Source organism: Lygodium microphyllum, chromosome 16 (assembly GCF_053477565.2).
Source record: "Lygodium microphyllum isolate KBCC chromosome 16, Lygodium_microphyllum_v1.1.10, whole genome shotgun sequence".
Classification (NCBI taxonomy): domain Eukaryota; kingdom Viridiplantae; phylum Streptophyta; class Polypodiopsida; order Schizaeales; family Lygodiaceae; genus Lygodium; species Lygodium microphyllum.
Window position 1 is genome coordinate 104,099,861 of NC_141150.1, and position 24,914 is coordinate 104,124,774.

The 24,914-nt window shown below is 41.3% G+C and overlaps 1 protein-coding gene across 5 annotated transcripts in view; it reads left to right on the forward strand.

Annotated features, from left to right (window-relative positions):
• Positions 1–24,641, forward strand: part of LOC148023184 (rhamnogalacturonate lyase B-like) — a 240,983-nt gene extending 216,342 nt beyond the window's left edge. For 2 of the 5 annotated variants that reach the window (XM_087696158.1, XM_087696159.1), the window contains 4 exons: positions 20,884–21,040; positions 21,604–21,720; positions 23,155–23,281; positions 24,172–24,641. In XM_087696158.1, coding sequence (XP_087552284.1) covers positions 20,884–21,040; positions 21,604–21,720; positions 23,155–23,281; positions 24,172–24,411 — 641 coding nt within the window. In that variant the 3' untranslated portion in view covers positions 24,412–24,641. Of the gene's footprint in view, positions 1–20,883; positions 21,041–21,603; positions 21,721–21,815; positions 22,406–23,154; positions 23,282–24,171 lie in introns of those variants that run through there. The other 3 variants (XM_087696157.1, XM_087696161.1, XM_087696160.1) reach the window with 2 other exon arrangements.
• Positions 24,642–24,914: the final 273 nt, after the last annotated feature.

Sequence of the window (24,914 nt, forward strand, 5' to 3'; positions counted from 1 at the left end):
TAGGAAAATATATTGTGTTTAAAGAATGAGCAAGGTGATATGGTGACAAATCCTGCATCCATTATTCAAATGTGTCTAGATTTTTATAAATCTTTGTTGGGCCCTCCAGAGATTCTTTCGGATGTTGTACACTCAGCTCACAGATACATTTGTGATCTGGTTAGTAATCAGGTTCAGCCAGAATGGGTAACCTTAATGGAGGCTGATATTTCGGAGGATGAAGTGGAAGAGGTGCTGTCCCATTTGCCTAAAAGGAAAAGCCATGGTTGGGATGGGCTTCTTAATGAGTTGTTTTCAGCCAATGTTGAGTAGCTTAAGGATCCGTTGACTCACCTATGTCAACAGGTTTGGAATTCCGGTGTCATGCCTTCAGACTGGACGATTGCTGTCATTCGATTATTGCCTAAGGTTCCCTCTTCTACATCTTTGAAACAATGGAGAACCATTTCTGTTATGGGCTCTTTATACAATATCTTCTCAAAAATCATTGCCAACAGATTGCAAAAAGTATTTTTGCATTTGGTTCATCCACATCAATATGGTTTCATTAAGCATCAGAATATAATGCACAACATTTTGAATGTTCAACTAGGAATTGACTTTGCAAAAGCTTTAGGCCAACAGGTGGTCATGCTTCAACTTGATATTGAAAAGGCTTTTGATCATGTAAGCTGGTCTTTTTTGAAGCAGTTAATGTCCACATGGGTTTTGGGCCATGTATGGTTTCTCTTGTGGATACTATTGGTCAGGGGCCAGTGGCTCATATTGCACCTAATGGAGGGATCATTGATAAAATTGCATTGTCTCGGTCTCTTCGGCAAGGCTGCCCTCTCAACCCTTTGTTGTTTGTATTAGTAACTCACCTGATGCTTTCTTTGTTGGATAAGTTGGCCAATCAAGGTGAGATCGTTGGTTTGTCTCTTCCCAGTGGGGCACAACTAGTGGGTCAATCTTTGGCAGATGATTCCTTTATGTTTCTTAAGGCTGATCGCTCCAATGTTAATTGGGCAATGGTTGCGTGGAAACTTTTTGCTATGGCATCAAGACTTCATATTAATGCTCAAAAATCCACATTGCTCTCTTGTATGGAAAATTATTTGCACGCTTTGGGCTGGAATGGTATTGTGATTCCAAAGGGAAATATAACCAGACATTTAGGTTATTTAGGTTATCCTATCGGAGTATGTGAGATTTAAAGTTGCTCAATGCATTATGATCATCATGATTTCATTTTTCTTGCCATTGATTCCTTGGACCAAGAAATCCCTATTGGAATTGGTTCAGCCTATCCAACTCATGCTATGGAAAAAGAAAGGAAATCGTCACGGCCAGGTGTGAATTTCATGGCAGCATGTGACTACTACTAAAAGGATGGGGGGAGGAGCTCTTTCGGATGCTAATTTTCACATGGCTGCTTTGAGGTTAGCTCTTCTGTAGGCACTTTGTGTAGAGAGTCATCCTTGGACAGATATAGCAAAATTTTTTATAGAAAGGATTGGTATTTCTCAAGGTAGTATAGTTATTCATGCTTCTTGGTGGCATGCACTTAACTCCATAAGATCTATTAAAATCTTCTAGTCTTTTCTCCTTTCCCATATGATCACCTCTTGGCAGGCGATGTTACATTGTACAGTTTGGAAAGGAGGAGAATTCCCTGCTAGGTGAAGTATTGGCTTCCTCCAAATTGTTGGATTGGCTTGATAAAGATCTGCAATGTGACAAGTGTAATCAGATGGCTCATTTGGGGTTACAGACAGTCCTGGATGGTGTCATTCCTAGGCTAGGGTGGCGGGTGTGGCGGGAGCTGTGGGCTAGGGTCAATGGGGGATCCATGGGAGGGGGGGTGGGCGTGGGGGCTATGGGATCTTAGGTGAGGTAGCCTATGGCGTGGGTGGTCGATGTGGGGGACTACGGTCTTGTCGGGTGGGGCAGGCAGGGGGGGCTACGGGGCGCTCTGTCAAGGGGCTGTCGCTCGCCCTCCTGCTCTGTGCAACCGTGGCTATGTCTGAGGAGTTGACTGTGGCCCCCCCTGCTGTCTCCCTCTCGATCATCTCTGGACCTGTGTAAAACCGTTAGCGTCCACTTGCGAGCCTATCAACGGAGCTGCCTTGGCTTCGAAACGCATGCAATCTGTTGGCTAATGTCCAAAGTCGTGGCAGTGCAGGCACTGCTCTAGTTGCCCAGTCACAATGACCTGCTACCTAAAGGAGTGACCTCTTGTCTCAATATCGAGGAACTTTGGTATACTCTTTGTGTCTTTCACAGCCACTCATACCTTTGGGACTCCTGCAGCTATCACTGCATCTTGCAAAGGAGGTAGGAAGAACTGTGCCGAAGAGCCGTCCAAATTCCTCCACTAACTAGCGGTACTCTACCGCCAGTCCGGGGAAAAGTAAAGTGACTAGATGTTTGAAAAACCTGTTATGAAGCGCAAATATCTCCACTGTGAAGCCGTTGCACCAGGGAACCATGTAAATGACCCCCTTCGTGGAGACATGGGGTGAGCTCTCCACTAACTCACAAGCTGTGTTCGTAGAGGCGAGTCGAACCATGAAGATCCCTTGACCCATGAGGACTACTTACGCGATCTGCGATGTGCCAATGCGCAGCGTGGAGTGGAGCCAATCTCAAAGCTGGGCCCTCAATGGGGAGGGTCCAACGACTTGACCAAAGATCGTTGTTTCTTTCAACTCCAACTCTGTAGCACAAACGACTAAGAGCTGTTCCTTAGAGAGAATGATGCGCAAGGTGTTTGACTGGAGGGCACTCGTAGAATGCACCGGTGTCTGAATAGAGGTTTCCATTGCGTATCCTTATTGAGAACCTACCTATCGCGTTGGTTTGCTACCGGTGTGGGGGAAAGTTGCTGCAGAGAAAGGGAGCAACTGGGGGGGGGAGTACGGGTGGTGGATTTGCCAGACGGGGTCATGTGCTGCAGCGCAGGAAGTTCTTTAAAGTCTCCTTTAATATCTCAACTTGCAATCCGACAAGTGGAGTTTCAATGGCAGCCTTCTAATCTCATTTTCCAGCATTATCCAGCTTATTGAATTGATTTTCAGAATATTAATTCTGAAAATTAATTTCATATTATTCTAGTGCTCAAAAAATTAATTTCACGAGTCAATAATTAAATTGGCTAGGCCAATTTGTCTTTCAAGTCTCTAATATAACCACTGACATTAGTGACCTATAAATTAGTTTAGGCCAAAATCTGACATCGGGTACCACCTAGTACCTGTCAAGCATAACTTATTACAACTTTTGCCTTTGACACCCATTGCATCCTCGGGGTCCTTGGCCTATTACCATGAAATAACTACCATGTGCATCACATGTACTAAACAATCTTGCACATTTGATTAATAACTTAATCAAATGTTATCAACAAGATTAAAGTATCTTAAATTTTCACATCCCCATGACACCGTCAAGATTGAAATGATGATTACGAAAGGGAGATGAGAATGCTTGTTGATTTGATGTGGAAGGATGGATGGGAGGAGCACCTTTTATAGGCTAGAAAAGAGTATGGGAGAAGAGAGGGATCCAAGGCCCAAGAGCATAGATGAAATTCAAGGGCCACGTCAAATAGTCAAAGATGGGCTGGTTGGAATCTAAGGGGGTGCAAAATGTTGTATCCAAGGCCTAGGCATCTTCCAAAGTTCCATGCATGTGCCAATGGACAAAAAACGCGCAGTCCATAGCCTACTGCAACATGCCCAAATGCAGCTGCCAAAAAGTACCTATTTTTTCATACAAATCCGTATAGATATGTACCGTACAATACCTATAGCATACCATATGGACAAGTTCGTACCACATACAAAGGTCACTATGCACGAAATATATTCAAAAATTGACTTCTAGAACTTGCATCATGAATTTAAAGATTCACTCACAAAACATGTGTCTAAACTAAGCACAATAAGCCAACTCGAAGATATCAAAGTGACTCCCTGAGAAGGATGCAATTGCAATGCTATTAGTAAGTCTTCCAAAGGAGTATGAGTCTTTAAAAGATACACTTATTTTGAATCACTAAGACTTGAAGGGTATATTTCAGCATTCTTACTAAAAGAAAAGGAACTCAAAGGATAGGCTGAGTCATCTACAAGCAATTACAATGTGTTGTTTATAAGGGCACAACAAAGGAACCTAAAGAATACTACCATTGCAAGAGAAAAATTCATATTAGTTCAGAATGCAGATTAAAGCACTTCCCTAAATGCAATCATTGCAAAAAGATTGGTCATCATGAATATGACTGCATGTTTAAAAGACAATCAAACTTTATAAAAAAAAAACAAGGACACAAAGACAACGGGACCTTTGTTTTAAAGACCAAGAAGATAAAGCACCAGAAGATGATGATGATGATGAAAAGAAGCACACACGACCACCTACTAGTAGTAGTAGAGAGAAAACTAGCAAGGCGGGTCAACAAAATCACTTGACCACCTTGTAGTAGCCATAGTAAGCACCAAGGGGGGGTGTCGAGAGAAGTGGTGCTTAACACTGTATGAGTTCATGTATGCATGAAATGTATCCCATAAGCAAAGGAGTGAGAGTGTGTGTGTCCCATCAATAAAGCTACAAAACAATGTACTTGGTTCAAGCTCAATGCACGCAAGAAATCCATTTAAGCATTTTCTCATCATCTCAATCATGGTGTTTATTGTTTATGAGCCTCCTTTATCCGTGTTTTTAACAATCATTGTATGCAGATCAATCCTCTCTTCTTGCAGTCGCAGTCGCTCATCCAACCACCCCTCTATCTCTTGCCTTATAGAGTTCAAAGCCCTCAATGATATCCAAGGAACAGATGCAAGGCCTATTGTAGCAACATTCTTTCCTATTCATTTTAGTCAAATTTCATTTTTCTTTCCTTCATTATATATTGTGTTTTTTCTCCTTGTGTCCTTTTACTACATTTGTACTATATACTTACACGAATGATGTGAATGGTATTGGTAGAACCTAATGACGAAACCTTTTTGCTGCATATACCATGCCTAGTCCTTACTCTTTTTGTTGAGTAGTTCGTCTCATTGTCAATGAGTTATCTACTTGCAAAGCTTACTGGAAAGTCAAGGTTCTTGTAACCAGCCTTTCTTTCGTGGATGGGTGGTAATTCCCTAATAGCAGTAACATTTATTATAAATTGAGAAACGCAAATTAACTTACAACCTTGGACAATGGACACCTTATTGGCTCCAAAACTAATGCCCCTTTTAATATTTATTTAACTTGATTGAAAAATAAGTTGATGTATAATAGGATTCTCCCAATCCCTTTCGATATTCAAACTCCCCTTGTTGCCCAAAATGATTAGCAAGTCTTCAATCTAATTTGCCCCTTGATTCAGGCAATCAATTGGCCTTCACCTGCTTTGATGGAGATAGAAAATGTCCCAAATCCATCAATTTGTTGGTCCCTCCACTTGAATTTAACTAAAAACAGCTTCAGCCTTGTTGAATCCAAGTCTTGGAGCTTCCAATTTTTGGCATGCTTCCCGAGGCTATTGCTAAACTCTACTTTTTGTTGCAAATTAGGGTTCACAGGTAGAGAAATCCGAAATTTCTTAGCCTCTGGTAATCTCAATGCTATAATCTTTGGAGCAAGGCTAGAGAAAGGCTGGGAGATGAGAGAGAATGTTGAAGAGAGAGAAAATGTGAGAGGGAAGGATCGAGGTGCAGCCAGGATTCAGTAGACAGTGTGAGAGTGAGAGACAAAGTTGAAGCACGACACCCAAGAGAATAGACTGAATGAGTGTAACCAGAAAGTACAAAGTACAACCCTTAAACCTTAGGGTTGTAGGGGGTGTTCACACCCGATACACACTAAGTGCCCAAATGTGTCTAACATAAGCACATAAGTACATACGACAATAAGATCATAAGTCTGGGGGGAAAAACCTCTCCTACCGAGAGTAAAAAGTGCCCCAGTGTCCTACTGATCACCGACACTCCCATATGAGCGTAGGCGTAAGTGAGGCGTGAGTCAAATACCCGACAAACCCCCTTGGAGTGAAGAGTGATCAAGAGTACAAGGATCATCCGCCACCAAAGGATATCAAATTTAAAGCATCTCGAAATGCTTCAAATTTGTCACGAGGAAGAGCTTTGGTGAAGATGCCTGCCACATTACTGGTGGTAGGACAATAGACAAGGCTGATATCACCTGCATGTAGTCTCTCTTTGACAAAGTGATAGTGAATCTCAATGTGTTTCGTGCGAGCATGAAACACTGGGTTCCGTGCCACTGCAATGGCACTCTGACTGTCAATGAACAAAGGAGTAGGCTCAGTAACAGATACATCCAAATCAGCTAGCAAGCGTCTAAGCCATACGCATTCAACTGTGGTAGTGAAAGCTGCCTTGTATTTAGCTTCACATGACGATGTGGCAACAGTGGATTGTTTCTTGCTAAGCAAAGAAATGCAAGAAGAGCCAAGAAAGAAACAATTGCCACTAGTGGAGTGACGTGTATCATAATCACCAGCCCAATCAGAATCACTGTAAGCATGTAACTGCAGTGGTCCCCCCTTGGCATAAAGCAACCCAAGAGAACGAGTGCCCTGCAAGTAGCGAAAAACACGCTTGACAGCTTGCCAATGTGACATACGTGGCTGATGCATATACCTACTCAAAGCTGAAACTGCAAACTGTATGTCCGGCCTAGTATTGCATAGATAGACTCAAATGAGCTGTTTAGAAACCCCTGACCAAGCAAGAAAGCATCTATACGTAAAGGATAGACTCAAATGAGCTGTTTAGAAACCCCTGACCAAGCAAGAAAGCATCTATTTTTTCATACCAAGCTCTAGGAGCTTGTTTCAAACCATATAGTGCCTTTTTGAGCTTGCATACCAAATGTTCTAAGCCTTCAACTGCAAAACCAATGGGCTGCTGTACATAAACTTCCTCCTGAAGTTCCCCATGTAAAAATGCAGTCTTGATATCTAGCTGATGCACTGTCCAACCATAATGTGCAGCCAAAGCAATCATAGACCTGATGGTCGTCATACGGAAAGTAGGAGCAAATGTCTCCTCATAATCAATGCCCTTTTTCTGTGCGTAGCCTTTAGCTACCAGCCGTGCCTTGTATTTATCAATGGATCTATCTGCTTTTCTTTTCAGTTTGTGGACCCATTTCATTCCAATGGCTTTCTTCCCAAATGGCAAGGACACCAAATCCCAAGTTTGATTCTTAGTAATAGAATCTAATTCAGCTTACATAGCTGCCATCCAATGCACACTGTGTTGTGCATCCTCATAACATTCAGGCTCTTCATTATCAAAAGTACTTGCTGCCATAATAAACTCCATGGTATGTGCTGAATTATGCAAACGAGTTTGCCTTCTAGTACGACCAACCATGGGTGCATCCAAAGGACTATCTTGCATAGTCTGCAAATACCATCTAGGTAACTGTCTAGCATCCTGACTGTGTGCAAGCTCTTGCTGAATTTCAGTTTCAGCATGATGCTGAATATTTCGATCAGCCAATGGCTGAATTTCTGCACTTTCCATAGGAGCAGCTGGCTGAACATTAGGTTCATTTTCTGAACCTCCAGCTGAATCACCAAAAGTAATGGGCAGCAGCCCTTCAAAAACATCACGGGCAGCCTGATATGTGTCCAAACCAACCAAGGATAATTCTGATTTTTCATCAAAAACAACATCCCTGCTGACAAAAACCTTCTTTGTAACGGGATCATAGAGTCTGTAGCCTTTGCTCTCATTGCTATATCCCATAAAAATGCACTTAACAACCTTGTCCAATTTTTTTCTAAGTACCTGTGGAATATGGGCATAGGCAAGACACCCAAAGGTACGAAAGTGACCAACAGAAGGTTTACCGCTGTTCCAAGCCTCAAAAGGTGTGATGGTCTTCAAGGCTTTGGTAGGGCATCTGTTCAAAATATGGCAAGCACACATGACTGCTTCCATCCAAAAACTATGAGGCAAGCTCTTTGCCTTCAGCATACAGCTGGCCATCTCCATGAGTGACCGATTTTTCCTCTCTGCTACCCCATTCTACTGTGGAGTATAAGCTGTAGTATACTGATGGACTATGCCCTTCTGCTGCAAAAAAGAATTCAGCATAGAGGACATGTATTCCCCCCCTCGGTCCGAACGGAGAGTCTTAATCTTGCATCCAGATTGGTTTTCAACAAGTGCACTGAAAGCCAAAAATGCATCATACACTTCTGACTTCTTTTTCAAACAGTAGACCCAGCAAAAACGTGTAAAGTCATCAATGAATGTCACAAAATAATAACAACCGCCCAATGACATGGTCTGCATAGGCCCACAAACATCTGAATGCACCAACTGCAATCTGGTTGTTGCTCTGAAAGCAACATCACGAGGAAATGAGAACCGATGCATTTTTCCCAAAATGCATCCCTCGCATAAGTGCTCAGGAGGTCTCTCCAAGGGAGGTAAGCCATCCAGCATCTGAGTACGCTGCAAAAGCATCAAGTTGCCAAAGTTTACATGCCCCAAACGAGCATGCCATAACTCCGCCTGTATCATAGCAGGAGTAAGAGTGGATGTCAAGTATGCTGACTTATCTACTGAAAGAGCATCCAACTCATATAAACCATGACACAAAGATCCTGTCAAGACCAAAGTCATGTATTCTTTTTCTCTAACCATGCAACGGTCATCATCAAAGGTGACTGCAAACCACAACGTGCCAAAGAAGAAATAGAAAGCAAATTCTTCTTGATTCCAGGCACGAACAAAGCATCCTGCAGGCGGAGAATAGAGCCATCAATGGCTGTGAGCTGAATCTCCCCAATACCACGAACAGGGTATGATGCATTATTGGCACACTGTACCGATTTCCCAACGGGAGGTGCACTAACTGAAGCAAACAAATCTCTGCGAGATGTAATATGTCTAGAAGCACCACTGTCAAAGAACCAAGTGTCAGCATCCTCTGTAGAGCTAAGTGCTCTATTGGCCCAAGAGATATCATAACTGCAAGTGTAAAAACAATAGTCCCTGTCCACAACAAAGGACGCGGACTCACTAGCAGTAGGAGTAGTAGTAGAAACAGACATTCCTGACTCCTTCTTCTTCTCTTTAGCAATGTGCTTCCTGCACTCAGTGATATAGTGACCGGGCTTCTTACAATAATGACATTTTCCTTTTTTTGCTTGCGTCCCCCCTTGTGTCTGATTCTGCGATGTGCCCGAAGTGCCAGAACTCTGTGGAGCATTTTTCACCTTTCTGTCTTGCCACAAAAGCCTACTCAGAGACTATAGCATCCACACCACTATTTTTCCGTGTTTGCTCCTCCTCTAGAAGCAAACTAACCAGCTGAATAAAAGTGAGTGGGTGCTCAGCAATCCTCATGGTGAGGTTCAATGCAGTATGAAAAGACAAATACGAAGGAGGTAAGGAATTCAAGGTGGTGGATATCAACTGTGCATCCAAAAAATACTCATCTACATTCATGAGCTGCTCCCTCAAGTCCTGAATCTTATTTAAGTGATCGTGCATAGAATCACCCTCATGCATCTTCAGAGTTTCCAACTCTTTCTTCAAGAAAGAGATCCGAGTCTCATTCTTTCCTGCCAACATATGCTCCAAAGTCAACCATGTATCTCGTGAAGAAGATGCCGAACGGATGTGAGGTATGATGGACCGCTGAACTACCAGAGCAATCAGCGACAAGGCCCGTGCATCACGTGTATCCCAAGCTTTTTGAGCTGCAGTTCTTGGAGGAAGTGGCTGAGGTGGAGCGGGCTGAGGTCCCCGTTGTCCACGTGCGCCATGGGGAGGAGGAGTAACGGGAGCTACAACTCCCGGCCGAGTTTCCTCTCCACTGACATAATCCCATAAATTCTTGGCCACTAATACATTTTTCATCATGAATGACCATAGCGAATAATTGTTTCCGTCCAATCTATCTTCCTTGGATACATACGTAAAGACATCACCTCCCTGATTTGCCATTATGACAAATTTCCAAAGACAAATGAGCAATGTCAAAGCAGTATGGACTGGAAATCTGCAAATTTCCAGAAATTGCAGCAAACACGCTTCTGCAATTAATGTGCAAGGGCGTACTCTGTCAAAAAAACTGTCTTTTAATGCACGCTTCCCAAGGTGCAAACAGTGCACTGCAACACTGTTATCTCAAAATCCCCAAAATTTTTGCCAAAAATTCTGTCAAAACAGTCTTTCTGTGACTATACTAGCAATTCAAATGCAACTGTCCACAAAATACACAAAAGCCCCAAAATTTCTGATGATCCAGTCCAGAAATTTGCATGAAATTTATCCCCCACCTGTTCTGTGCTTGCCGCGTATGAACCTCCTCTTTCAGAGCTGTGTTCTGGGCTGAAATTTAAAAAAAATTGTTTAAAAATGTACCTGACGTGGAGCAGGCCACGAGCAGAGGCAGGTCGCTGGTCAGACGTGCGAATGAAACGCAGGTTGCTGACGTGGACTCGTCAGACGGCGGGAAGACTGACGCGAGCTGCAAGCGTTGAGTCGTGGAGGTGTCAATCGACGGGCAGGACAGTCGCTGTGTGGCAGGTCGTCGGGCAGGCGGGCTGGCTGACGTGGAGCAGGCTGACGTCTGACGGATAGGACGACAGGTGGCGCAAGACAGTCTGACGGAAGTCACGTGGGCGAACAGTCGAGCCAGGTGGCGACAGTGCTGACGAAACGGATCTCAGTCGACGTAGCTAGCGCCTGGGTTGACGAGGGCAGCGCTAACAAACAGCGCCTGGTGGAGCTACCCTGGCGGGCTGTAACGCTGGCAGAATGACGACGAGGTGGCGCTTGACTGCTGACGAGACTGACGTTGCACTTGAGACAGGTTGCGTGGAGCTGTGCACCGGCGACCTGTAGCAGAACTGGCGTGGGCTACAGACTGCAGACTTGCACACTGCAGGCAGAAGCTGAGTTCAGAGCTGAGCTCTGATACCAAATGTGAGAGGGAAGGATCGAGGTGTAGCCAGGATTCAGTAGACAGTGTGAGAGTGAGAGATAGAGTTGAAGCACGACACCCAAGAGAATAGACTGAATGAGTGTAACCAGAAAGTACAAAGTACAACCCTTAAACCTTAGGGTTGTAGGGGGTGTTCACACCCAACACACACTAGTGCCCAAATGTTTGTAACATAAGCACATAAGTACATACAACAATAAGACCATAAGTCTGGGGGAAAAAACCTCTCCTACCGAGAGTAAAAAGTGCCCCAGTGTCCTACTGATCACCGACACTCCCATATGAGCGTAGACGTAAGTGAGGCGTGAGTCAAATACCCAACAGAAAATTCACACTTTCTTTGCAAAGAACTAAAGAAAATCAGTCATTTACTACTGTTGCACCGTCTCAACAGCTTGTAGATGCTTTCACTTGCTATTGATTGGTCCTCTCTTAGCCTTGGCTATCTCAGAAGGTCCTCCAATGGCTACGAATCAAACCAATAGCATCTGCTCTCTCTCTCTTGTAGGTTGAATATACTAAAATGCCTCTCTCTAGCCTCTTAAGACGTTTTTCAATCTTGCATGGGCATTTTTTACAAGTGACAGTCTTTCCAAATGGTTTTTCTAGCATTATCTATAATTAAATATTAATTTTCTATCTTTAAATACTAAAAATTAATCTAATAATTATTTCGGTACCGTGAAAAACAATCAAACTGGCAATAATTAAATTGGCTAGGCAACTTCCATTCCCGAGTATCTCCGTGCCATCTTTGACCATCAGATTGGCGTTACATACCATTAAACGCCACTTCTCTAGTGTCATCAATTGACACTTATTGCCAAATGAATGACCTAGGCCAACAATTGGCACCAGATACCACCAAGTACCTGTGCGGTATAACTTATAACAACTTTTTCCTTTAACAACCCTGTGATTTCCTCAAGTCCCGGGCTTGTAAATTTACTCTAACCTCGGTTACATCTCACATGTACAACTTTTACTTAACCATGTGATTAAAAATTAATCCACATGTTAAGTTAGGTTTTAAAAATGCATATCCTCATGACAATTCCACTTGCCAGGTTGGCACAACATTGTCCCTGTAGCAATCTTAGATGCATCAAGATTCAACATGCACCTGGAGAGTGATTACCCAATGTGGGGCTCATGAATTAAATATTGTACTCAAAGTTTTCTTCAAGGTTTAATAAGCCATTTGGCACTTCTCAGTCCACACAAATATTGCCAATAGCTTGTACAAAGGACTCATGAATTAAATATTCTACTCAAAGTTTTCTTCAAGGTTTAGTAAGCCATTTGGCACTTCTCAGTCCACACAAATATTGCCAATAGCTTGTACAAAGGTTCAGTGATGATCACATATGATTCAGCACAAAGCATCTATAATATCCAATGTGGCCTGAGAAGTACTAGAGTCCCCTTGCATTTCCTAGCGGTGAAAGATCAATGATAACTTTGACCTTTGTGATGTCTATGGTAGTTCTCTATTCTTGCAAGGCACGACCAGATATGTTCCCTTGATAGTTCTATTCTTGGAAGAATAGAGCTACCACATTGGTTATTCACATAAGCATTGTATTTTTTATGTACTCGGTTACACTCTGTAAAGTTCCTTCTACTTTATATCTACCTTAGGCGTTTTCACCGAGGTGTTATTAATAGAATTCTCTTTCTCTTTTTCTAGAAGAATAGGGCAATGTATGATTCAGCCCTAGGATTTGAATCATACTTCAATCATACTTCCATACTTGTATGCATATGATGTATGATTGCCATATGAAAAAACTATGGATAAATTCCTCTTGGACTTCCTAACTCCTTCAAGCCTAGAGATTTTTTTGTTGCTACCGCTACTGGCTTCAATTTCTCAACTTGAAGAGCTTGAGCTATAGTCTTCATCTAAGGGTTGGCCACTTCTATTGATTCCAACATCTAAGATTAGTGAAGGATCTTTGGGATTCTTTCCTAAAGGAGCATGATCAAGTACCCTCCAATACTCTTAACATTCCAGGCTAGAATGCACATGGAAGATGTTGACTTCACTGTCTTGATTGGGAGTCAACTTGGGACTTTGACCCAAATTTGCTCAATGACTCTATGGTCAGTGTCATAGTTTATGCTCTCATAAGCTAGACTTGTTTGCATAGCATGGACAACCAATCTCTTCTCATCTTGGCTAACTATGCAGTAGTGAGTTATCCTACATTCATTACAATGTTGATTATTATTATTATTATTATTATTATTATTCCTATTTTTGTCTCTTGCCTCTCCTTCTCCAAACCTTTTGTCGAGATGTATGATAGTTGGCCACAAGACCCAATAAGAGATCTCTTTACTTGCTTGTCCCCATCCTTCCTTTTCCTTTGTTCAACAACATCATGGGCACATATCTAACAAGCACATTCCCCTCTTTGTCGTGAGATATGTATAGGTTGGTATAAAGATCCTCTTTTGGATATTCTTCTACGTAGTAAATGGGTACGTCACTAAGAGGTAGAGAGATTATTAGGTCATGAGGTCTAGAGATTCCTAATGGGTTGATTTCTAGCCTATGGTCTATTGGTTTCTGCTTAAGTGAAGCTAGCAAGGCTAGTGGTGCTCCCCTTTTGTATATCATTTCTTTGTTGAATGGATATTGGTTTGCACCATATTGATTGTGTAAGGCAAGCTCATAGGGGGCTCTCTAGTTTTAAGCACTATAGCCATATCTTCTACAATTAGCACAAAATCTCTGATTTCAAGATTCAAGGCATTTTGCTAGCACGTGGGCACCTCCGTAGTAGATGCACTATATGTCCTATGTGGTCTTGGGCTATGGGTTTCTACTATCGTGATCATTTTTGTTGCTACTTGATGGTAGCCACCTCTTGGAAAACGAATGTTTCTTTTCCTTGTTACTCTTATTCTCCACTCAAGGTCAGTATCTCTCTATCTTTCCCTATGCAATTAGACTACCCTAAAGATTATGCTCAAGGATTCTCTGTTTAAGCTAGAGCTACTAGCAAAATATTCATACAACTACTTGTTCTTGAGGCCCTTGATGAAGACTTTGGCTAGGGCCTTATTGTTGAACTATCTGATTGGAATCCTCCTATGCATTCTCCATACCTCAAAGGCATAGTCTCTTACAAACTAATCTTCTAGTTGGGTCACATTTATCAAATGAACAAGGAGATTCTTCACATATCCAACTCTAAGAATGTATTTATCAATAAGTTTTTTATGGTAGAGAATAGAGCTTTTTCAACATCCTCCAAGCTAGTGAACCAAGTTCTTCCCTTGTCTTGAAGCATAGACTAAAGGCTTCTTCCCTCGTGAACCATTCTCCCCTTGTCTTGAAGCATAGACCAAAGATTTGAGCCTTTTTGTCATCTAGCATTGGCCTAGTGGCTACACAAACTTGTCCACATTGTTCCATGAAGCTATATGGGTCATACCTTGTCATGTACTTGTTCAGTTATTTGGTGATGATTGGGATTATTGAGGCAAGGTCTCTAGCTTTTATGTTCCCTCCCAGTGCAATAATCAAATGTGCAACCACCACATAGTTATCTGGAATGGCCATTTCTTGGCTTTCCATTCCGTTCCCGCTTGTTCCCTTGCTGATCCCATTCCGTTTACTTTGTTTGAGCCCCCTCATGTAAATAAGGAATGTCAAGTCTTCTTCCATTTGATTCCCTATTTCCCATTCCGGTAATGTGTTTTAAGTAAGTATGAGTTACCAACATAACATTGTCATCCATGGGGGTTGTATTAGACAGCATGTGTTGTTTGGGCCTCTTCTTATTCCTAAATAAGCATGACAAGTCCTTTAATGACTTTATTTGTGGTGGCATTGAGGTGCACTATGTTGTTTTTAAGTTTTGGGAGCCTCTCTCCCCTAGTGCTGATTGGGCTGATGTCTTTTAATCTATCCAGTGTCTCCTTCACCTTGTCAAGAAAACCATCATTGTTCCAAGATGTCAACATTGCCTTTGGTCTTGTTACTCAAGGTTGATAAGGTCAATGAGCTTGTGTAGGTCCCCCTCTAAGGTTGATGCAAACACACCAAGGGTTTCTTTGCAAGGTTTGACTGATTTGAAGTGGGTAGGTCTTAAAACCTTTTTTAGTCAAATTTTTTTCCCACAATGTAAGTCCTAATTGATTAATTTAGACAGTTTTGGCTCAAACCTACTCTGCTAATGAATTACAATATCGCACAATGGTGGCTTTGTTGGCTCAAAGTCAATCAAAAACTTTCTTGGCTTAAGTTTAAGTCTCCAATCCCTAATTCTAGTGTCGCAATACTATCCAATTCATTACAATGTCCCAACGATCTGATCATTATGATGTTGTAGTATTACAAAGTAAGGGTTTCCTAGGCCTTGACTAGTAGAAATGAATTTGAGGCACCTACTCGAAGTCTAGTTCTTTCGGCGTTGGAGATCTTTGCCAAGATAGCATCTTGTTTGGTCAACCCAAGTGACTCTAAAACCTTTGACTAAGGATCATTGTGATGTTGTAGTGATCTTAGGAGAACTAAGGGCCAAGACATACCCACCAACCTTGCTCTAATCAAAGGCAAGTTTGTTGGCAATTGACCCCTCAAGATGAACCCAAGCTGACTAATGACCATGACAATATTTTCCTAGTTACAAAGACATAAAAATATAATACTTAGGCTTTGTAAAACTATTAAGTTTATGGTGTCATAGTATTGCGACCACTGTGATGTCATAGTGATGAGCTTTGTGATGTTGTAGTGATATGCACAATATTTTGATAGTAGAACAAACTGCTGTTTTTCATGTATTTTGTGGCTGATCTTGTGCAAGTTCCTAATCTAGTGATTCATGCAAGAATGATGACTACTACACCTACTCATTCAACATGTACTTAAATTTTCCATTGTTTTCATCAATCAATTTGAACTAAATCCTAAGCATACATTCCCTTTCTACTCTAACCACAATGGTTTTTGCATGCTATGCTCACATAGGATTCTTACTTAGCATCCTCCTCATCAACTCTCTCTCAATCCTAGGCAAGCAAGCTATGCACTTATTATCCCAAGCAAGCTATCTAACAAGCTACAGCTCAAGAGAAAGGTCTAGAATTTACCAAACCCTTAGCTTCCTCCATTCTAGTCTACACAATGGAAGCATTGGCTTGTTTGCTTCGTGATCTATGTGTAACCTACAAAGCTTGTGAGGTCTATAATGTCAAACCATGTGTGTGCTAGCAAAGGAAGAAAGTGTCAAAATCCCATATCCTAAGAAAAGCATATCTCCTCCTCCTCATAGTCTCTGAATTGCCTTATATCCTCTCCCATCTCTTGCAGAGAGGATGCACAATCTCTGTCCAAATGCTGGAGACAGTCTCCAATGGAGATATCCAAAAAATCAATAGTCTAACTACATCTAGCTATCCATGTGTACCAAGCAATAGCACACGCTATGAACTCTCATCTACGGCAATGCCCCCAATCCAAATTGTTTGTGAGAAATCTCGCATGATAATCGTGCTCACAAGCTGCCCTGAGTCAAGATAGCCATGACACCCTTAAATCTCCTATTCACAAGGCGGGCCTCTACCGGTAACTCAAGCAACTGTTCCTCACGTAGCAACATGGTAACCATGAAACACATTTCACCACATGTGAAACACAAAACAAGTTTCACCAATGCAACATTTCATTAGCAAGGTTTCACCTACTTATTTCACTATGGGGGGAAAAAGTAATTGCTATTAAAAACCTGCTGAATTATGTATTTTAAATGTGTTATTTTGTTGTTTCATGTGGCATTTCGACAAAAGGATGGAACATTTCACATTGAAATACAATGTTTTGGAAGTGAAATCCTTCAGGGGTGAGGCATTTCGTTGTTACCTTGCATAGCAATCATAGAGTTTGTAGTGCCATGAACCCCATCGCAAGGGCTTTCCTCCAAACCTCTTGGGCCCTTGGGCAATCCCATATGCAACACGTGTGTCTCCTCATGCTTCCCACATCTAGTGCAAGGGATAGGTTTCTACCATAGCCAGCCATTACCAACTGCTAAAACATGGGCTCTCATTGAAAGAGAGGGAACTTGGAAAACAACCGGAAGATCAAGAGGTGGTGCAGCAAGAATTAGCCAAGGGTTGAAGTGAAGGAGGAGAGCAAGAGAAAGTAATGGGCTGAGTAGTCTCAGTAATTGATGTGGAAGTAGAAGGTATGGGTGGAGGAGGAGACAAAGAGGGAGGTAGGATAATAGAGGGGGGAGTAGGGCACTAAGTATTGTGGGTAGAGGAGTTTTGGATATTTTTAAATGTATGGGAGTAAGTTAGGATTTAAAATTTGCTTGTTAGTAGGGGAGGGGAATGGTAAGGAGAGAGAAGAAGAGCAAGGTGTTCAACAAGGTAACTGAGAAAGGGATCAAAGGCAAAAGTTACTTTAGAATACTTCTTCTGATCTTGCCATGTTATGTTGTGCCAAACTCAAAGGTTGCAAGTGAGGAAGTCTGCCAAAGGATAGTCTTCTCCATTGGACAAGTGATAAAGGCTTCTTGGGCTTGGGCAGCTCTAAGAGGTTTAGGAAAGGAGGATGAGTGGTGGACATAAAGATAATAGTTAAATGGCTTATGAGTAGTTTCTCTACGTCACTATAGATGAGGGGATCAGCTATATCAATCTGTAAATATGGTTAGCAGCCGGTGTTTTATTGGGAAGGTGAACGATGAATGCAACAGTTTTGGTATCTAGCTTCTTTCCCTTAAGCAAGTCAATATGTTCATTGATGGTTTTGCACAATGACTTGTTTTCCTCTATTTTTTTGTGGGGGGTATGGTGTACTAGGGGTCAATGGATAAGATATGAGGGGAGATTGATCTTCAAAGAACAAGGTAAATGAGAGAGTAGTTGTCAGAGACTTCGGCACATAAACATTAGGACTCATGGAATGAGGGGAAGGTAGATCTATAAAGCCTCTTTAGAGTCTGATGCAATGAGAGCGAGTGATGGGAAGGAAAATAGTCTCTCATTGTTTGTATCACCCCTCGTACTATTAGAAGTATTTGTACTTGAATCCAATGGGTTATCATCATCATCATCTTGGTGATAGTCCTCTGCATCATGCTTCAAGCTCTTTCAAGGCAATGAAGTGAGCAAGCAGTGAATTGTGCAGGTTGTGAGAGAGGGCCCAATAAATTCTAGGTGAGCAAGTTCACTGATGGTGATTGAAAAAAGGCTGATGGTAAGGGAGGATGAACTCAAAGATAATTGTGCTCATCTCCATCAAATGGGTATATCCCAAGGAGGCAAAGGGAGCAACATTTGCAGAGCCAGGAATGGCTGTATATGGTGGGGGAAGAGGGAGGACTACAGGAGTTAGTGCGCATTAAGGGGGGGGAGATGGTTGTGGTAAGGTGGCTGGAAGTTGAGGACCTAATGCTAGTGAAGTGACAAGAGAGGAAGGAAGAGATGTAGGGATGGTTGCCCTGCATGTCAGTGGGAGGGGGATGGAGCTGAAGTGACATGCACACTCAAGTTCTCCAAAACTCCTGAATTTCTGAGAATTTCTCCAGAAGTCTGCCAATAATTTATATGCGAAAGGCTTGCCAAGATTTTCTGTAGAGTTACCAGAGAATCAGAGAGCGCGAGCAGGGGGAGTCAAGGGGTAAGGTGGGTGGAGAGAAGGGGGCAAGTTGCCTTTTCTTGCTGTTCTTCTTCTTTGCTTTTCTTCTTCTTCTTTGAGTGCTTGAGCAAGCAAAGAGGGAGGAGATGAAGAGAGCCTAGGGGGTCAACTCAAAACAAGGCAGAGGAGGGCATGTTGACAAGGAGGTCGCAGCATGGAAGGCAGCAACAGAGGTGGCAGTCCCAACCAAAGTATCATAAGCTCACATATAATTCATACAAGCAAGCTAGTAAGTGTACCCTCTCTCAAAGCCAAGGCTAAAAGCACAAGCCACATGCAAACACAAAATGATTACCTCAAGCAAGAGTGGATCCAAGGAGACTATTTCCAAGCATAAAAATATATATGCTAGCAGATTCTTAGTGTAAGTCTACCTCAGTGGAATTGGCTATCTTACATGGAGAATTTAACATCCCCCTCTTCAAGCATACTCCCCTCCTGTGCAACGAAAAGAAAAGCTTCGTACTTGATAGAGAGGTTTGTGGAGTGCATTCTCCCAACTAGGGAGCCACTTTCCACACTGAAGGAAGCTTAATACTTGGTGGGGAGAGAGGTGTGTTTGCCAAAGTAGATGTTATCACTAGACATCTAGTAGTAGCATTCGTTGATGGGGGCCTAGTTATTTGACAGCATATAGTAACTGACCCGTATTCACTAGATTAAGGAAGTGGTGGCATTCCTCATATCAATAATGGCAGCCCACACTTGACAGTTACACGTTGCAGGGAGTGGTGGCATTCCTCGTACCAATAATGGCAGCCCACACTTGACAGTTACACGTTGCAGGGAGGTGGTGACTGCTTGGGGGGATGGGACCGGGAACACCACCTGAGAATTGACAGCCTTGGAGATATGGGATCCCTTTCTTACAGAGTTTTGTTGGAAACAATGATAATGGGTGAGCTGTGAGCCAGGTTCCATAGTATCTGGATCCATCAACCAAAAGACTTGATGGCTGTTGCACTTCTTCATCAATTTAGGAAGAGCCTTTCTGGATAATGCCCTAAGTATTTGAAACTGTAAAATCAGGTGATTCCCATGATCTAGTGAAGTGACTAGCAGGTAATTTGTCTTCTGGTTCTTCAAGATTCATCTTGGAAAAAGTGAGTATACATGAATAATCAGTCAGCCAGAATGATGTCAGCCATAAACAGGTGGGCCAGTCCGAAGGTGAAAGCAATTGAGACAATGTGAAATGAGCACTTGGGTCTCATTCAAGCCAAGTCTTTTATCCAAGTGTATTGATGGTGGGTCTAGGTGTAGCTGTGGTAGCCTGATTGTCGGTGTGTTAGTAGAGAGACTCAGGTCTCCTCTTGCTTCCTCTCTTCTCTGAGGTGTTGGACTTTTTTTTTCATGCTTCTTTTTCCAGCAGGGGCAGCACAAAGAGTGCTGTAACTGCTCCTCATGCTCTTATTCGGAAGCACTGTATACCAAGATGTCATCTGAATTAGCAATTAAAGATATACCTCACTATAACCAGAAAATCCTGTGCATCATATGGATAAAAGTAGCAGAGCATTAGTGAGGCCAAAGGGCATCATAAGAAACACAATATGGCTGAATGGGATCCTAAAGGGGGACTCCTAAACATCATCGTGACTGATCTGAAGCTGACGATAACAGCTGTTCAATGAATTTCACTGAAAATCTCAGTTGTACAAAGCATGGGAAGGAATCTACACTCCTTCAAGGCTAAGAAATCCATACAAGAATGGGTATTTTAGACAAGGCACACCCTTATAAAGATGTTCCTCTATCTATGGTGTGAACAACTTTTTTGTTTTGGACATGGGAAGGTGGCAACACGTTGGGGTGGTCATCCACAAACAGGAACAAATGCTTATCCAAGCGGATAAAAACAATGATATCACCATTTGTAACTTCCTCGCAATCGGACCTGCTATGGGGATACTATAGTGCATTGAGACTGCCATGCTCTTTAGCTGATCAGTTGAACAAAGTCAACCCATACATGGGCTGGAGAGCAATGATGAATAGGGTGAGACGGGCTAGTGCTCATAACAGTCGGTGGGTCACAAAATGGTCATGAAGCCACAAGCTGCCAAGAATGTTGTCATATTATAATAAATGGAGTAATATGCATTTTCAACTCTGTTAATCACCTCAGCATTACCATTGAACATGTTTCTTGAGCAGCAACAAATGGCACTCTTGAGAATCACAATAGAGTAAACATTGAGAGTGCTCTTGTTCATTATCTTCCTGGTTTTTCAATTTATTTTCAGGTTCACGGACAGATCTTGGGGACCTGACCTTCATGCCACCTAGAGACGGAAGAATTTTATGGGAGATAGGAATACCTGACAGGACTGCAGCTGAGTTCTTTGTCCCTGATCCTGACCCAAAGTTCATCAACCGGATTCTTGTTGATACACCTGAAAAGTAAGCTTCCAAAACCTTATCTTTGACTTTGGTGCAACAAAAGTACGATTGGACATGGCAGCAGAAGCAGCACTTTGTGCCTAGGTGATTCCTTCTGTCTCTAAATATCCTACATCATTCTCCTACTTCCCCCCGTTCAAGAGTGCCCCGATAGGAGGGCTTTACAAGAAATAGGAAAGGCCGAGTCACAACCACAGGAGGGTTTGCTTCCTACTGTGCAGTCCTTCTAATATTTTTTGCATTTATATGTGTGTTGGCATTTGCTAACTAGTTTTTTGTAGTTCTTAGACACAATCCAGATACTTCACTTCCCACTATTGCCAATGAAGTGGATTTTCACTACCCTTTTCTTTGCAAGCATAAGCTGGTTACAATTGCCAGTCATGATTCCGTGAATAATTCAGATTACGTTTGGGTCCATAATTGTACTCATATTCCGTCCTTTTCTTTTCTCCCATTGGCATGTGTTTCCTTGATGAGCATTGAACTCTTTGAGGATCATTACATTTGCAATACCCACAAGCACACATGGCCAGTTCTTGATTACAATGATGTGATTTCAGGTATCGACAATATGGGCTTTGGCTTCGGTATTCTGAGATCTATCCAGAGAAAGACCTTATATACAAAGTTGGTGAAAGTGACTGGTCCAAAGACTGGTTTTTTGCTCATGTTGGAAGGTATGGATGGACCTTTTAAACTTCTCTCCCTTTTGGATGTTACTACGAGAAGATGTTTAAGAATGTAAGATGCACTTTTCTTATTAACGTCATAGGTCTCTAAACAACACAGAAGTGCGTGTATGGAAGACCTTACAGTACTAGCAGTTCGTGCACAGACTGTTAGCCGGCCTTGCCCACTACAATAAAATAAAACTCCACTGTATCTATGATCTCGCTGTCCAACTTAGCAGAGCAATAACCTCTTTTGTGAGCACTTGTCAAGCCAAGCCACAGCGTCTCAAGACCTTCTCCTTGCCTTTGGATGTAGTATTATCATTTGAAGACCCCTCTTAAGGGATTTATACTCTGCCTTAGGTTTTATCAGGACCTCCAAGAGGAACTAGTGCTTTCCCCTAAGCAAATTTAAATGGTGATATTTATGCATCGACAATACAATCCAGAATTGCATTGTATGTAATCCACATCTCATGACATAAAATACTTGAAACGTCAGCTATTAAGGTATGTTACCAATTGAGCCTTTACTCCAGCTCTTTTGTGTTGGAAGTTACTCAAATACCTACCTCTTAGTTACCCAACCTACTAAGATGATGTATTGTCTATGTATGGCATTCAAAGTTTTAAGTCTAGAGGATGAAAACAATAAGGCAAGACAAGGATAGTGGATGTCATCGTACAATTGGTATTCTTGTTGCAACCATGACTAATGTAAAGAGAAAATGTAAACAAAGAACACACCCAGATAAATATTCATGAAATTCAACATCATCGTCAACTAGATTAGATTTATCTAATTGTATACTTTCTTCAAAGGAGATTTGCATAGGAACTTTTCTTACCTAGTCATGTTAAAGGATATTTACAATTGTAACTTTCATTGCTTATCTTTCTTACAAGGAATTGGCCATGCCTTCTCACACATTATTTGTTAAGACCTAGGGTAAAGTGGCCTTCCACACAGTCTAACCATTTGAATGGGTACTCGTGTTAAGAAAAATTGGATTGCCTTAAGATTTGCACTGTGTAATTTAGAATATCATATTTGTGACCCAATAACATCACAATGTTTGCCAAATTATGCATTAAAAGATTAGTAAGCTTGTTTATTTCTTCTGTTTGGCACTTTACTAGTCTATGGTGTAGGATTTGTAAAGTTATTACCCCCTTTACCCTAGAGAGTACTTGAACAATTGTATTAGTCTCACATTCTAAAGATTGATGATGATGAAAATAGTGAATCGAGGAGGCTTCTTTTTCTTATCTTTTGTTTTGAAGTTTAGCCTTATACATTGATTGTGGATAGATTCTATCATACATGCATGTACACATGAGCACTCATGTTTACATAGTTCTTTTCGCCATACTCTACGCATTCATGAGTGCACTTACATTGCACAAATAATAACTAGTTCTCATTGATTACCTTCATAGAATCAAAGAAGATGGCTCATTGCAACCTACCACATGGCAAATTATATTTGACCTTGCAGTCGTGAGACAATCTGGTCTCTACAAGTTGAGGATAGCCTTTGCAGCAGCAAACTTAGCAATTATTCAGGTGTATGCTCTTATTTTGTTTACTTTTCCTTTTACAATTTTAATGCATACACAATTGTTGGTTTATGTGAGAAAATAGATTGCAAGGACTAGCATTTGGAATACAATTATGATTCATTTCCATATGTGCCACTATTTATACAAGTTTGAAAATGACAATAATGAATGGCTTTGAATCAACTTGATAGGGTCTTAAATTTGACATTTGTGGGTTATTAAGAATCAGCTCACCACCCATGACATGCACAATACACTATTAGGCCCTCAAAAAGGTTTCATTGACCAATAATTAGCAAAGATATAATGCTTTGAAGCTTTGTTGGCATTTGGCTTCAAGGTGCTGATGTGTGCTACTAAGTAATTGATTGACAATATCTTCTTGTCTTGTACTTTGCTTATTTTCTATGATAATCACATATTTGGTTAAGGATTGATTCAAATCAAAGACTTGCTTTTAAAGCATTCTCTATCTTCCACTTTGTTTAGTTAAAATGCACTAGTTGGATATGAAGTAATATGAGAATTGACCGTGTTGTAAATGTAGTCCTATCCCCCTCTTTAGCTCTTAGGACTTGTATCTTAATCCGAACTAGCATAGAATGTTGCACAAAGACTACAAGAATTTTCATGTTAGCGCCTTTGAAATACAAGATTGAATGTCATGAATTGGAAAGTATTATATACGTCATGAGTGCCCTTCCACAATGCATGGTTAAATTGCTTTTCACTTACCTAGTAAGGTTATTATTTTCTCTCATCTTTCAAGCAAGGGCTCCCATTTTAGGAGAAATTGTCACACTAGTTCTATGGAGTTAGGGGTAAATTTCAACTATTTAGATATTTATGTGAAGCATTACCCTCTAGAGTTAACAAATGACATTTTTCTTGTAGGTGAGATTTAATGATTCAAATGTCACACCTCCGCACTTTGACACTACGAGATTTGGAAGAGATAATGCAATTGCAAGGCATGGAATTCATGGTTTATACTATCTTTTTCATGTTGATGTATCTCCCAAATGGTTGCATGAAGGTCAAAATATAGTCTACCTCACACAAAACAATGTTCCTAATCTTTTTGCTGGAGTTATGTATGACTACTTATGCCTAGAGGAACCTATGGAAGAATAAAAAAAGAAAGTTTGATGGTATTTAACATATCAATAGAACTATTTAAGTTTTTTTTTCTTATGAAAAAACAAAAGTGAAACACTTCTCAGAAAAGCTAGTTAGACTTGTTAAACATTTGTATTGAACTTGTTGATTCAAAGTGTTTGTAAGGTTCCTTGATGTACAAAATATATTGCTTTTATTGACCTCTTTGGTCTACCATTGCCACTATGTAAAAAGACTTATAATGCATTTGCACATTTTTAAGTTTTATCATATTTTATTTTGCATGACAGAACTTGTATTATATTTAATGATGCCCTCTAAAAAATAATCGCAACCCTTGTGCATGTCATTCATACTAATTTAAAATACATAATCACCATATGATGCATGAAGATAGAGTGGCAAACTGTGACTCATCTATTGTGAGTAGCCACTTTGGTGATGATGGCACCATCATCCATTAAATATTTAAGCTAAACTATTTTGTGTCAAACCTATGAGATTTGGAAGCCAAAAAA